Source organism: Engystomops pustulosus, chromosome 3 (genome assembly GCF_040894005.1).
Source record: "Engystomops pustulosus chromosome 3, aEngPut4.maternal, whole genome shotgun sequence".
NCBI classification, from domain to species: domain Eukaryota; kingdom Metazoa; phylum Chordata; class Amphibia; order Anura; family Leptodactylidae; genus Engystomops; species Engystomops pustulosus.
Window position 1 is genome coordinate 155001812 of NC_092413.1, and position 15566 is coordinate 155017377.

Below are 15566 nucleotides of genomic sequence, written 5' to 3' on the forward strand. Positions count from 1 at the left end.
TTTTATTATTACATTTAAAGGTAACCTATCATCAACTGTATACTGCAAGCACTGCCCCCGATTAGTGACTCCTCTCTCCATGTGACTTCAAGAACTAAATAGAAAATCATTATTTCACTAAACCTTATCTGTGAGAGCAGAATATAGTTTGACATGTTCTAATGTTTTAATTTTTTAAAAGATTTAGATAAATTTGTTTTTGAATCAGAGTCCGTTCAAAATTTACACTCCATTTCTCTTTATTAGCCTGCTTACTTTCCCATGAAAGACAAACGTTTTATTCCAGTATTAAAAAGACAGATTAGCCTACAGCTCTTATCATTGTTCTAATTGGAATTATAATCTGTTCTAGGATGCATTCACACGGCGGTAAGAAACAGAAGCGCACGGCCACACACTTGCAAAAAGCGGGCTCTATCTTTTCCCAATGCACAGCGCGGAACGGTGCCGGGCCACCATTGCCGTCTATGGGGATGTATTGCAGCCGCATATACGTCCTCATAGTCGGGCATCTGAATGTACCCTTAAAGGGAATGCATTTCCAGATTTTTTTTTTAATGTTTACATTAAAAAAATTGTACTTAATCCTAATACTAAAGGCATCTGCACACGACAATGAAAAACAGCCATGTGACTTTCTTTGAAAGGATAGCAGAACATGGCTGCACTGAATACAATACTTCTTAATGGACTCAACTAGTTTAACTGACACATAGCTGGTATATTGTTTTATTCAGACATGCTTTTTTTTTTTTTTTTTTAACACTGTGCTTCTACGTCAAAAGTAGAGCATGTCCTACTTTGATGCGAGTCTGAGGGGAAAAAATGCTATGGGTACAAGAAAATAAAAAATTGACCACACTAAGATTGTTGCATACACTTGGACTGAATGCTGAACACACTGACCAAACTTGTTTGATTTTCACTATGGTTATGTGGGTAGGAGGCTTTAGATCACATACATTCTAGAGGATAATGCAAGCCAATGAGTACGAATGCAATAATTTGGGCAAAAACACACCAAAGCTATACCCTGGAAACTTAAGGACTTTGTGCAATCCTATTTACTATCAGAAGTGTATGTCACATAAGGCTAATTCACCAGCAGATATTATTAATATATTTTTAAAAATCCCCTTGAATTGGACTCTTTACAAGAAGCATTGAAGTCTTAGTATTCTGACTGCATTGTGAGGCATTTTTCTTCTAACATGCAAAAGTGAACTGTAAAGGAGAAGTCTACGCTTTTGCAGTATATAAGCTATTACATACAATCAAGCAAAAGGAAGACTCAATCAGTGTTCCTAAGGTGGGGGCACATGTGATGGCGGTGCAGCCAGAGGGAGGATTTACAGGATATAGAGGAGAAATGATTCAGTTTTCCCTCAGTGCCCTCTATGCTGTTCTAGGTTCCAATCTGGACCTCCAGATTTAATTCAACAAAAATGTATATTATTGCTGCAACTATTGTTTTTTGGCCAGATGGCTGTGTGCTAAATAAAAAAAAAAAAAATGGGATTGTTCTCTCCCCTCCATACATTTGGGAACTGTGCAAACTGGCATCAAGGCGCATGAGAGAATATAGTTTAAGAGCAAAAGTTCGAGAAGAATGGGGGAAAAATGTGCAGTATGGAGAGATCTCTGATCGCCAGTTTTTAGAGTGCACCATATATTGTGGGTGTTTTTTTCTAATTATGATGCAGAAGTGGTAAAACGAATGTTTGTTGTAATAATAGTGTGTAATTAGCCTTGTTGCTTTCTATTATATTGTGACCTGCAAGAATTGATAGTAAAGATCACTAAAGGGGTATTCCCACAAAGACAAGATTCTTAAATATACTCAGGAGAACAAAATAGCATAACACATTTCTCTAATTGACTGTTATTAACAAAGATACAGCATTTCACAGATATAATTCCATCCTGTCTATCAGTCCGGGTGTTTACAATTTTGGTTGCCCCTGGATACGACAATAAATCTTCTAACCATGGCCGGATGCTTCTCATGAATAGCCTCTCTGGTCTGCACACTGCAGTGCTCTCTGCCTCCTGCCCCTCTCCCCATGCATTACAAGACCAGCTCAGACACAGGCACTTCCTTCCCACAAGAAGTAGCGTGCGGAGACTTACTTTACTAGCTAAAGGAAAGATACGGTCTTTATATGAGGGAGACACATAGCAAAGCTGACTATGTGTGTCATAGGTGAGTTAGCAGAGCTTCAAGTATCTGTGTGTTATATCCATCTCATGGATCTCATTATCTCTTATCTTTCTCTTCTCTCTTTTTCTGTGTGTCAGATAGTAGTAGAATGATCAGAAGCTAAATAAAAGTGTAAATAAACCTGTACCCTGATAATCTAAGCACATTGTCAGCACACACCATCTCATAGCACAGCGCGATCATAAAGAGTCTGCTTAGAGAGGCCCTGCCCACACTCTGGAATCTTACACTGACCATCACTTAGTGATGGGAGCTAAAACATTAATAAAACTGAGTAAAATTGTAAAGTAAGGGGTTACAATGATCTTTATTGTGTATTTGAGTAGTTTCTTCCATGGACAACTCCCTTTAAAGAACGGTCACAAACAACTTTATCCTTCTGTTCTAGCAAATTAACCTTTTAACAAATTGTTGTGCCCTCCATTATCAAATCAGCCTTTTAGAAGAAGTTTCATCTTTCATTCAGGTGAAAAAAGTCCGATTTGAGTTTTGTTAATCTGTTGGCCAGTGGGATACATTGGTGAACTATTCAGCTATTATTCGGATCACCTTTTTTAGCATACCAAATCTTATAGCATTTGCCATCCATCTGCTATACAGAACCAGCCATCAGAATCCCTCTTGCCTCATTTTATAACTTCTACCTCCCAGAGAAGAGCATCTCCACTGATCTGGAGAAGATTCTTCAGCTAATGTGTCAGAGAAAACACTTCATCATATCAAATACTGTCACTACCAATAGGTCCCTTTGACTACTTGTTAACTGTCCTTGTAGAATACATTTACAATACATTTAAAAGAGAGATAAAATTCTATGTACAACTTTCTGTCTCAACTATCTATATAAAATACGATATACAATATGGCTTTACCACAGATTGAAAAGCTTTAAAATTTACCCATAAGAAGGACTTTCTGCGACGTCCTGTGTGCTGCTGGCTTTCCGAAAGATGGAAGGGTCTGTGCATGTATTACTCATGGTCTTGGCACACCCCTCCAACCACTAATATTGCACCGCAAGAAGCCCTTTCTCAGAGAGGAAAAGAGGGGGACCTGCTCATAGCAACAAACTTCACCAGGGTAAGTAAAATATGGGCGACTCTACTAGGGTCTTATACTTACCCATGTAAAGTTTTGTATGAGTGGACAACCCCTTAACCCCTGTAAGACAATGGAGAATTCAGATAGATGGCAGATTTGTACAACAATGACAGTATTAAAAAGGTAGCAAAGACAAAGTAAATGTTTACTAAAATCAGCAAAATACTGATAAAAAATATTTTGTCATATGGTAGCATTGTTTTTCATTTACTATATGAACTGTTGAAAAATGAGGGTGACTTTATAGCACCTATAGTGTTGGTCATATACTACCCATTAGCAAAACATGGGTATTCATGGGTAAAGGATATTAACCAAAAGAAACAGCAGGTTCTCTTTGGCGAGCATAATAATAGTGATGTTTTCTTTTTGTATACATTATGACTTCATGTGTATTTCTATATTTAGAAACCTTCATCCATGTCTGACAGGTCCAATAAATTAGTGCAATGCTGTCTAAGAAGGTGCACAATTCTTTAGAGCGTATGGCTGTGCCTATTGGTCCTCTTCACATAGAAACTAGACAATGTGTCAGCACAGCCTTTGAACTATATAGCATTAACTATAAAACAGGCTAAATTCATTTGTTCATGTGCTCAACACAAAGAAAAACACCCATAACATTTTGAGAAAGAAAGCTATAATCACCATTCTGCTAAATGATATGTGACATAAGCAGTAGACTAGTGGTTTACCCAGAGCTCAGAGCTGTAATCCCTTCTCTGGTGGAATGCTAAATCCTCCCACCGAGAGCAGCTAAAACACTGGTTTACATGTTTATAGACTGAGCTAATAAAAAGTTATGCCATTTTAAAGGTGAAGTAAAGCTCAAATTTTAAGCAATTCAAGACTTCTGGGAATCTGGCTGCTGAAAACGATTCAGTTTTTCAGGATTGTTGGATGCCATATGGGAAAAATCTCTGAAGATATCTTGGTAGGTTTCATCACCTATATAAAAAGACAAAAAGCAAATTATAGTTATGAAGAAGACCTAAAACAATGAAAAATATACAATGCTAATACATTATTGGCCAATTTATATATGAAGATGTGTTGAACATTGCATGTGCATTATTACAAATTATTATAAAAACAAAGGTAAATATTACATTATTTTATAGACCTTTTGCATGCAGAAGCTGAAATTACATACAAAGATCTATACCTGCATGAAGACTCCATGAATCCAGACAGATGACAGGAGAGAGAAAAAAAAGTAGAGGATCCCATATTTAAATGAATCAAGTGCAACTACTTGCTCAACAGGCAAAAAAAAAAAAAAAAAAAAAAAGGGTGATGGTAAATTAAAGCAGATGCTAAAGTAACAGACAATAAGCCACTGTCACGCCAAATGGTGACTCTCCATCTGATCCACCGCTGTCAATCAAGGATGATGAATTGCTATGTAGTTCTGACCCCCAAAAACCCTCATGCTCACCAGTTAACATGGCCTTGCCCTGATGCTATGTGCTTTCCATTTTATAAATAGGCTCGTCTCCAAAACAAGACAAAACTGCCAGCAGAAACACATGTGGTATAACTTTTGGGGGCGAGACTTATGGCCATTATGACAGGGTATTTCACCTTGCACTGAGGTTTCTGATAAATGAACAGATGTCTGCATCTTCCACTGATGGTTTTCCTCCATGACTAGACACAGAGGCATTTAGCAGGACACTGTTTGTTATGTAATATAATGAATAGGACTCAACAGATAGCATTTGCCATACCTTGTTCAGTATTTTTCTGTTGTACAAGGCATGAAAATTCACAATTCCTGTTCCAGTGTCAAGCACTCGCTTTTTTATGGTTTTCTGCTTTGCAGGGAAGATGACAGCGGAAATCTATGCCAGGCAAGACGTGGCATTGATTTCCTCCCAACACTCTTGTGCTTCACACAGGATTCACTGGGAGGCCAGTACCTCTTAGTAAATCTGGCGTGTCGTATAGGGATTATAAGTCCAGCGACAATCCTGGGATATAAATGCATTTTTCACAGCCTGATGCTAAGCTTACTTCAAGCTGCTATCTTACACTGTCCACAGCTTTTTATGGTCAAAGTCCCTTAAATAATAAAGAGCATTGCTCCCCCATCTCCATAATATTCTCCATTGCGTAAACTGGAACATGAATTCTCCTAGAGAAGGACCTGTCAGTTTTCCTACCATCTGTGTTTAACAAAATATGGAAAATGATTATTTCCTAGGACTCTCATTTGTAATGTTCCTGTTTTTGTTAGATAAACTAACCATTTTCCTTTGTCAATAAGGTCACTGAATGTCAGATGTGAAAGTGATACATTGATAAGGGGCATGTCCACATGGCATGGTAAAATCTAATGCATTCACAGAATGGCTAACAGAGGTGCAGCAAACAGCAGTGTTACAAAAAGATGTTTCATGGAGAGTGCAAGTATTTATAAATATGTATCAGGAGAGCTGCCAGATCATACTTAATGGTTATCTAACCTCACATTTTAGGTTTCTAAGTTACAGTATTATATTATAGTGAAGACAGTGTAATTACTGTGCTGACTGCTACAAAAAGCAGCCAATATTCCCTGCACAAAAAACTTCTGCATCAGTCTATAAAATACACAATGGCCTGTAGCTAGTGATAGGATAAGTTTCAGCTGACTAAAAATTGGGCCAATTTGTTCAATTGGCTCACAATATTTGATTAATCTGGCATATACAGCGTTTATTTTCTTGTTCACTATTATTTATTTTAAGCTCTACTTTTCACATAAGCATTTCCCCCATGTTATTCTACAAGTCCATACTAGCCATACTTTGCAATTCCTATTGGCTTAGTTTGCATCAGAAAACTGAGGTCAACAAAATTCGGACGCAATAGTATGATTTTTGTGACTTTTGTCATACTAGTTGTAAAAGAGTCTGAATACTGCCTAAAACCCTTAATAAAAGCGGTGAAAATCACGACAGAATTTTCTTGTAAAACAGATAGATAAAACAACCCCATTGAATGCACAAAACTGGGAAATATGAGTCTGCCTAGCCACAGAATTGTAAATGGAGGTGTAAACGGAAACTCTAGTTATAGTAAACCAACCAGAAGAAACAGAAGAAGCCCTGAAACTGAAATGAAGATCCTAAAACACTGCCGTTCTGTAAAACCACAACCGATTAAAGAGTTGAAACTTTGAAGGGCTTATTGCAATTGCAACTGTATAGCAATTCTATAAAACCTCATCCTAATTATTCAAAGCAAACAAGTGCATAAGTAACGTTGATCAAACTTTATGTAAATCATCTAATATGTATATAGCCTAAGAGACCATCCCTGTAAGTCCACACTTCCCACAATCATAGAAAAGTTACCCAAGGAAGACATATATACACGATTTGTAATTCTTAAACAAAATAATTATTTCAGTCCAGTTTGTAAGAAAAAAAATAACAGTACTTCCTAATAGCAGCAAACATGTTCTGTGCATATAAACAACAGTTCACATATTAATTGGAGGAGTTGTTTTTCATCTTCCTCAATAAAGCCTCAGAATGGCCAAGCTGTAAGCTAATAAACTCCTGCATGCACTTTCTATATTGCATTTCTGTATGGCTGTTTGTGGAATATTGACCTGGTTGTCCGTAAAGACCTTCAGATTCCCGCATCTCTTCATTCATACGTGCCAAACGCAATCTACAGAGGAGAGGTGGAAAAGGCAATTAAATCTGAGTAAGCGGTTTACTGCAAATATGTATTAGTTACTTGACTGTGACTATGACTATGCAAGGACTGCAAGAGGACTTGTCAGGTCCAATGATGGTAGGAGTCCCATCATTGAGGCCCCCCACTGATCAGCAAGTTAGGCCCTATCCTGTGGATAAAAGCCTAACTTGTTTATTGGAGAAACCCTTTTAACAGAGTTGCATAAATATTTATGAAAGAAATCAGCAACATATTTCTGTAAGGCAGAGATGGTTGTAAAACATCTTCTACTAATAAAGGATAATAATAAAACTGCATATACAATGCCATGCTACTTACAGTGTTACTATATCAGCATTAGCAGCTTCTACCGCAATGCTTAGAGGATCTTTTCCATCTTCATCAGTGGCATGTTGATTGGCCCCACGCTTCAAAAATAAGCAGACTTGTCTGAAAGAAAAACATTATAAACAGTGATGCTAAAAAAAAAAAAAAAATCAATGTTAGTCCAGACTAAATCTAATTACAACAGTTTATCATACATTCATACAAGGTTCATAAGGCTTTGTTCACCTCTCGAATGGAAACCCTAAATAAATTCCTGTAGTGGAGCAGCATGATGTGCTCCTTTATATGGTGAAAGTGGTGCATGTCATGTAACCGCTTGAGTCCTTCTAATACTCTTTTTTTAATTATGGACCAAAACACTAAAACAATGACCACAGAGACATAAACAAAGCCTAACACTTTATGGGTACATGACCCTAGTATTGTTATATTTAAGATATAGTGACATAAATATATTTGGCTAGACTATCATCATATTACTCAAAGGGAAAAAAAGGAGGAAACTTTTTTATCCTGGGGTTACAGAACATTAAAGGACATCTACCACCACATGTGGTGGTAGACTGTCACCAAATGCACGCTTAGGGGTGAAGAGGGAGTCCTCCTGCCATGTTCTGGTACGGCTGCTAATCTGAAAAATACACTTTATAACTTTATGCAAAGGTGCTGGAGACGCTCACCTCTCTGATAGCCGAGCGCCTCCTAGCTCCATCGGAGAATAATTTATGCATGCCCCTCATTGCTACTCCACCCAGGAGAACTCCCCCATCACCCCTAAGGTAATGAGCATGCATTTGGTGACAGTCTATCACCCCTAAATGTGGTGGTAGATGTCCTTTAAATGTAGAGCAACACTATACAGATATGACATCCACATTGATGCACTGGTAGAGTGGAGCCTTATTTTTGTTAATTTCACAACTGAATCCGTTTGAAGTTCCCAGGGGCCTTTTTGGCTTCTTCATTTATAATTCTAATATTATGTACCTTCCATCTAAAAGATGTAAACATTACCCTGTGTGCCCTAGCACAGTTGCATGATGTAATGGTCCCCTTCCTTTGACATCACGATGGTTAACATTGGCCCCATTTTGAAGTAAAAACTCACAGGTCACCAACGAGCCCTGGAAGAAAATTTTATAAGGAAATTAAAATTATAGAAAATGTGCAGTAAAAACGTAATACTGAATGCCATGTAAAGGTTAAAAATACAATATACAAGCAGTGCCCGGGTTACGTACAAGATAGGTTCTATAGATTTGTTCTTCAGTTGTTGAATTTTTTTGCAAGTCGGAACTACATACTTTATAATTGTAACTGTAAGACAATTTTTTTTTTGGTCTCTGTGACAATTTTAAAAATGTTGTATTGTCATAAAAACCAGGATTAACAATACAGCTCAATTACAGACAGCTTTAATAACTGTTATAGCTGTTTATAGTACAGTAAATTGCCAACATCCAGAGGTCCGTTTGTAACTAGGGGTAGTCTCTAAATCAGGTGTTCTTAAGTAGGGGACCGTCTAAGGTCCAATTTCCTTTTTTTACATCTAACAAAGTGATACTCGTCAATATCCCACCAGTCCACTTCTGACATTGCCCTGTTTCCCTGCATCTCAACAACCAAGGAAAATGTCTTGAGATGCCCAGTGACTGAACAACTGCAGGAAAGGATTAACATGCATTTATTTTCTTGGTCAAGAAACAATAAGAAGCAGAGACCAAAATTAGAAATTGGAGAAAAGGAATTATAACTTTTTATGCTATGCCCCTATGTATAACTGTTTTATGCATATTTTATCATTTCCAGCGTAACCCGTTTAGGCACAACAATTTGTTAACAACACAGTATATACATATATAAATAGATCCTACCCCAAGCACCGCCTGAATTAAAGGAGTTGCATTGTTTTCTTTTGTATTAACCCAGTTGACTTCCGCCCCATGAGCTAATGCCTCAGCCATTGCAGGGAGGTTTTGCTGAAAAGCTGCCTGGTACAGCTGAAGTCCAGGGATTAATCTTTTAGTGCCTACAGAGTCTTGAAATACTGCAGAATCCCTTTTTTCAGGCTTCTTTTCCAGCTCTGGGATATTGAAAAAAGAACAGAAATTAACTTATTGGAACAAAGCCCGGTATTGACACAATCTGTACAGAGAACACAGTGTATGGCAGTGGTAAAGTGGTGGGCAATTCCTATATTCATCTATTGTTTTCAATTAGTGTTTGGCTTATAATTTCAGGGATCCATTGTCCATGGAAAAATATTTAGAAGCATGTCCATTGATTTTTACGGATGCAGCTCACATAAGGCAATAGAAGTCTATGGGTCCACGAAAAAAAAAAACTGTTGAAACGTTAAGCCTGCTAAAAGCATGGATGAGGTCGAAACTAGGTGTTATGTTATGTTAAACCTGCAGTGAACGTGGAGACAAAACGCAACAGAAGTGGAGCACACGTTATTGTAAAACTACCCTTCCCTGTATGTATCAGTGAAATGTAGGTTGAGAACAGTAATTATTATTATAACAGGAACAATTTTCAAAGCTACAAAGAACCATCAGTTTGAGAAAACCTGCAAGAAGATTTTCATACGAGGAGATATGATCCTCTCACAATCAATATAACTCTACAGAATGTGAAAAATATGAAAAACGCCGCTGACCTGCATCATACAAACTGTTGGAAGATGCTGTAGACGCCAATAGTTCCCGACTTCCGTCTGCACTAAACTGGATTCCACTGTCATTACTTCTCACTAATAAAATCAAATGACATGGATCAAGATTAATAGCTAAAAACACAGAAACTCTATTCACTGTATGTGTTAACCTTAAAGGATAAAAAAAATTATAATACAAAATTCCCTATGAATCGTAACTACCAGTATGTAATAAATATTCTGCCAGAACACTGGAACAAGTATAACCATATTTTATTCAGCAATGTGAGTCTAACAAGGGTCAGTGTAATCACTGTACTGCAGCTCCCCAACCTCCCCTAAATTTCAAGACATCCAAATACTTCTCTACAGGGACATTAGAAATAGCAAAGATATCACCATTAAAACATGTATGACAATCATGCATATGATATTATCTTCCCCATGCACTGAATCCTTATGCAAATTAATACTGTAAAATATCTCAAACCATCCTAGAGTTTCAGCCTGAATAATAGTCTTTATAGCTACAATCACAACTCTATAGCATTTAGGTCTTTGAATAGTCAGTGCTCAGCAATATATCAGTAAATGCAAGTGCTTTACACCAATAAAGATGGACATTGCTAATGTGAATGTCCTCTTCTAAGAAATAAGCATGTAACTACTTATGACATTAGAAATCCTAGGTTTAAGCAAATATATATTTTAAAAAACTGTTTGAAATATTTAGAGAAATACCGATAGATGGAGCAGTGCAGGAGCCCTGGTCTCCTGACATAGAAAGAAGAGTCCCCCCAAGAAACAATTTTGCCTTTTAGCTTGATAACCTATGTGCTGCAGTTTCTTTGCGATCATTCTCAATTTAGCCTGGCTCTGCAGTCACGGTGTCTCCTCATTTCTCCTGTGGAGAGTTGTTTATAGATACAGTCAGAGAGATAAGGATCTGCTGCTCCCTGTGAAGGGAGGAGGGGGGAGGTAACATTATATTGGAGGAGCGGGAGAGTGGAGTATGTTTAGCGCTGTGGATGAATAAGTCTCCTACAGGGAATAGTGAGGTAAAAGATCTCCCCTTTTCATCATCCGTCCCCCCATCCTAGTCCGATTCTCCTGTAGTTTCTCTCCATCTCAAGTGGTCAGACACTCCTCTGCAGTCCACTCTCCAACCATCTGCTCTCCCACACTTTCTACACATCAGAGAAGCTATTATCCCTTAGTGCTAACTCGCAGCACAGACTACACACTGGTTTCTACTACTTATTACACGCTGCATGCTCCTCCATTTGATGAAAGCTGCCAGGCTAGTCACTATGTAGATCCAGTGTTCAGTGAATTTACTGGTCGGAATCTCACTGGATTTACTGCTAAACTACTTAAAGAGGAGATTAGCACACCATTCTATAGTGTCTGCTACACGGATTCAGGGCAACTTTGAATTTTCTTTCTCACCCCCCACTGTTGTGGAGATTCCCAGTACAGACTGTCCCCTACTTAAGGACACCCGACTAACAGACGACCCCTAGTAAAAGACGGACCCCTCTGCCCCCTATGACCTCTGGTGAAGCTCTCTGGATGCTTTACTATAGTCCTAGATTGCAATAATCAGCTGTAAGGTGTCTGTAATGAATGTTTATTGATAATCCTCGGCCTCATTACAGCAATGAAACCCAAACGTCACTGGGGCAAAAAAAATTGTCTAGAACTACATTTATAAAATATACAGTTTCGACTTGCATACAAATTTAACTTAAGAACAAACCTATGTACCCTATCTTGTATATAATCTGGGGGACTGCCTGCACATGACCATTATAATCTGTGTTTGGTCAGAGAGGAGGAGCTGGGGATGGAGTAGCTGAAGCTACTATGAACAGTAGTGAGCAGTGTTTTTTTTTATGTTCATCTAGAGCAGGGGTCAGGAACCTTTTTGGCTGAGAGAGCCATAAGCTCCACATATTTTAAAATACAAGTCTGCGAGAGCCGTACAATATGTTCACACAGTATATAGCCAGCCTGCCCCTCCCCCTGTGTGCAGCCAGCCTGCCCCTCCCCCTGTGTGCAGCCAGCCTGCCCCTCCCCCTGTGTGCAGCCAGCCTGCCCGGGGAAGCGACGGAAAGTTTAATACCTGTTTTTTTTATTTTTCCACCATTATCCCCCTGGACAGGAGCCATGGCCAAGGCAGATGCGGCCATCAAAAGACCCACATGTGGCTCGAGAGCCATAAGTTACAGTTGCGTTTACAAGGCGTTTGCATCATATTTACATTGTGTTTACAATTAAGTGGTGGTTGTGTTGTGCTTATGTGGCGCTTGTGTCGTGTTTACACAGTCTGTGTGTAGTGTTTGCATCGCATTTATGTTGCATTTGTGTTTTGCATGGCATTTGCATAGGGGTTATGTGCCATTTACGCTAAATCTGCGCTAATGTGGCATTTGTGTTTATACCGTATTTGCATCACGTTTACACTTACACAGTGTCTGCTTTTATGTAGCATTTACACGTTACACTGCAGAATTTGCGACGTGCTTATGTGACGTTTGCATCTTGTTTACACTTATGTGGAGTTTGTATTTTTGTCTCGTTTACACTTAAGTTTACATGACGTTTTTGTTTATCACGTTTGCATTGCGTTACCCTTACATTTACATGGCACCTGCGTTTATGTTTCATTTGCATCAGGTTTACTTTTATGTGGTGTTTATTGTATTTATATGGCATCTGTGTTCATTTGTATTTGCATTTATGTGGCATTTGCATTCGCATTCATAGGTCATTTATGTTGCATTTAAGTCTGCGTGATGTTTGCATTTACATGACGTTTGTGTTTACATTTACATGGTATGTGCGTTTACAATGTGTTTGCGTTTACACTGCACTCACGTTTTCATCGTGTTTGCATCCCAGTCGCATGACAATTTGTAACGTTGCATTTTTGTACATTCAACACTGCGTGAAAGCAGTGTTAAGAGAATAGTAGCAGAATGTTAACACAATAGGTCACATTTATTCAGGGCTGTGCACCAGTTTTCTGTCAGACTTTGCACATTCTTTTTAGTGCAAACTGCTTGCATAGGTATTTAAGAAGTGCCACGTTTGCTGCACTAGGCATCATGCTCCCCGCTCAGGTCTGCATCTGAACTCCGGCGGACCTGAGTGGGGAGCGACACATGCAGGATATTGGACGCATTCCATGTTCGTCAAGACATTTCGGATTGGGGATCACAACATGGACAGGTAAGTAAATGTGCCCCATTATGTTAACTCATAAGCCCATTAGGTTGCAGTGACACATACCGCTTTGACTTCGTTTAGAAATTGATTCAGAGCGCATGGGGGCCATTGGCCGAATGCATATGTGTTCCTATGGAAACACGTGCAATCGGTGACCAGCACCCAGTGTTTTGTACTTAAACAATATAAGACACAGCCTGCTGGTTACCAATTGCATGCATTTCCATAGAAAAGCATATGTGATGTCCGTGCCATGCCCGACGTGTGACTGCACCCTTACGCTTAAATTCAGCGCTTCTCTCTATGGATAATGTCGGCAAAGCTACAACTGGGTGAATCGTGAGAAACAAGATGTAAAGGTTGAACAATTCAGTAAAAGAATCACTGATCTAAAAAAACATTTTCCCACTATTTCACTGTAGATACAACAATTTTTCTAGTGTTTTTATTAACTAATAAGAAAACAAACTCTTGAAAAAACTATAGCGCCAAAAAAGAGCGAAAAAGAGAACCCCACTTCAACCTTATCTCTAGATCATGACTAATAGTTGCACTCAGCCGTTTGCATAGTATGTGTCTTCAGCATAAGGAAAATTTGGAAATATAGCATTTTCATAGTAGAGGAAGACAGGTGTTAACATTTACAATATGTAGAAAATGGAGACAACTAGACAGGACCTACACAGCCAAGACTACACACTGTATAAGAGAGGTTACTTACTACTACGAAGCTTTGAGGAAGTATCAAAGTAGGAGAAGAGTGAGTCTAGCTCATCAGGACAGAAGAGAGACTCCCGCCTTGCTTCATCACTGCTAACAGCAACCGCTGGCGACATGCAGGTTAGCAAAGCATTAAGCAGGCAGTAAAAGAGGAAAGAGGGTCAAATAAACCAGACAGCTATCTGGCAAGAGAGAGATTATAAGCATCTTCATGTATACACGATTCTTCCAGGTTTTTTAATTAGCAATAAAAGACAATACCAAAATGTTCTACAAAGAGTGGAATACACATTGATTCTGTAATGCCATAAATTAGCATGCAACATCAAATATTCCATGCAGAACGTCCAACAGACAGCCTCTACCAGAAGACGATTATACAATGTAATGGTTATACGACACCAAGTATAGTATGAGGAACAATTATCTGCCTTCAATGAATGATGGAAAATTTGCTATGAAAATGCTACAACTGCTATAACACCTGCACAACATTTCCTATTTAATGTACAAATCTGTTGAAGCCCTCCAGTAGAGCAGATAAGTGCCATTACACAATGCAATAGCCACAAATCCATGACATTAGTTGGCCCATCATTGTAAGAGTTATTAACACCATTAACGTTACATCAGTTGATTTTTGGTGGTTGTTTCATTAATAGCTGCGAGTGTGGATTCAGAAAGCCCAGCAGAAATAAGGGCAAGGTTGTAGCCGGTGGTACATTTCAAGAATGGTTATAACACGAATGCTTAAAAAACTCCTAGCCAGTCCCTGCCTGCTAGAAAGAAACATGCTTTGTTAGTTGATCTCCACTCAGAAAAACACTGCTGATGAATCACAGCTTTAACAAGTGCCCGTCATTTCAGAAGATTGTTGATATTGTATGGATGCGGATGGCAATCGTGTGCAACGCACCGTGACCGTTTATGGGCACAATTTGCGGCCGAATATCAGTCCCCCTCACATTCTAGTGCAAGGTTGTTTAATAAAAAAAAAAAAAAAAAAAAAAAAAAAAAAAAAAAACAGGCTGCAAAGTGCCCACTAACTACAAGGTTTATTCTGTGTTGCTATGGCAAATCTATCTACCAAATTGAAGATGGGGCTCTATCCAGGGCACCCGCAGCTCATTAGCATATTTTTAAAACATTTTTACTAAAAAGACAACCATAAAAAACTATTAAAATGGCCAGATCCTACATCAGGATGCAAAGTGGTTTCAGTCCGTGATACTGCTTTGTAAAAGGTATGAATCGGATTGTAGATTTCTAATCCAGACTGATAAAGAGATGGGAAATATGTTAATCTTATAATATAATTTTTTAAAGAAACATGTTCTTATGTCCTATTTGGCCTTTAACCTGCTTTTAGCAATAAGTGTAAATCTGCATTTCTCCAGTACTCACTGTGATAGCTCATAAGAAAATAGACAATGTTCCTGATAAATGTAGAAACTGATAAGATAAGAAGCCCGATAAAGTTTTAACCATACAAAGATGCAGACACTGAGGTAGCAGTCCTGGAGAGCTGCGTACCTTTGAGTTTTCAAACAGAAGCCGACTACAGCTATAACAGTGGGTAACGGCTGGAAGATTTCAGGCACCACAAAGTGTATA

The 15566-nt window shown here is 38.5% G+C and overlaps 1 protein-coding gene across 4 annotated transcripts in view; it reads right to left on the bottom strand.

The window, feature by feature from the left end:
- Positions 1–717: 717 nt before the first annotated feature.
- The window catches only part of ACAP2 (ArfGAP with coiled-coil, ankyrin repeat and PH domains 2), a 51661-nt gene continuing 36812 nt past the window's right edge, over positions 718–15566 (bottom strand). For 2 of the 4 annotated variants that reach the window (XM_072142649.1, XM_072142650.1), the window contains 7 exons: positions 13954–14058; positions 10005–10097; positions 9217–9425; positions 8357–8466; positions 7334–7444; positions 6924–6985; positions 718–4270 (listed from right to left, as the gene is read on the bottom strand). In XM_072142649.1, coding sequence (XP_071998750.1) covers positions 4167–4270; positions 6924–6985; positions 7334–7444; positions 8357–8466; positions 9217–9425; positions 10005–10097; positions 13954–14058 — 794 coding nt within the window. In that variant the 3' untranslated portion in view covers positions 718–4166. The remainder of the gene's footprint in view (positions 4271–6923; positions 6986–7333; positions 7445–8356; positions 8467–9216; positions 9426–10004; positions 10098–13953; positions 14059–15566) is intronic. The other 2 variants (XM_072142651.1, XM_072142652.1) reach the window with 1 other exon arrangement.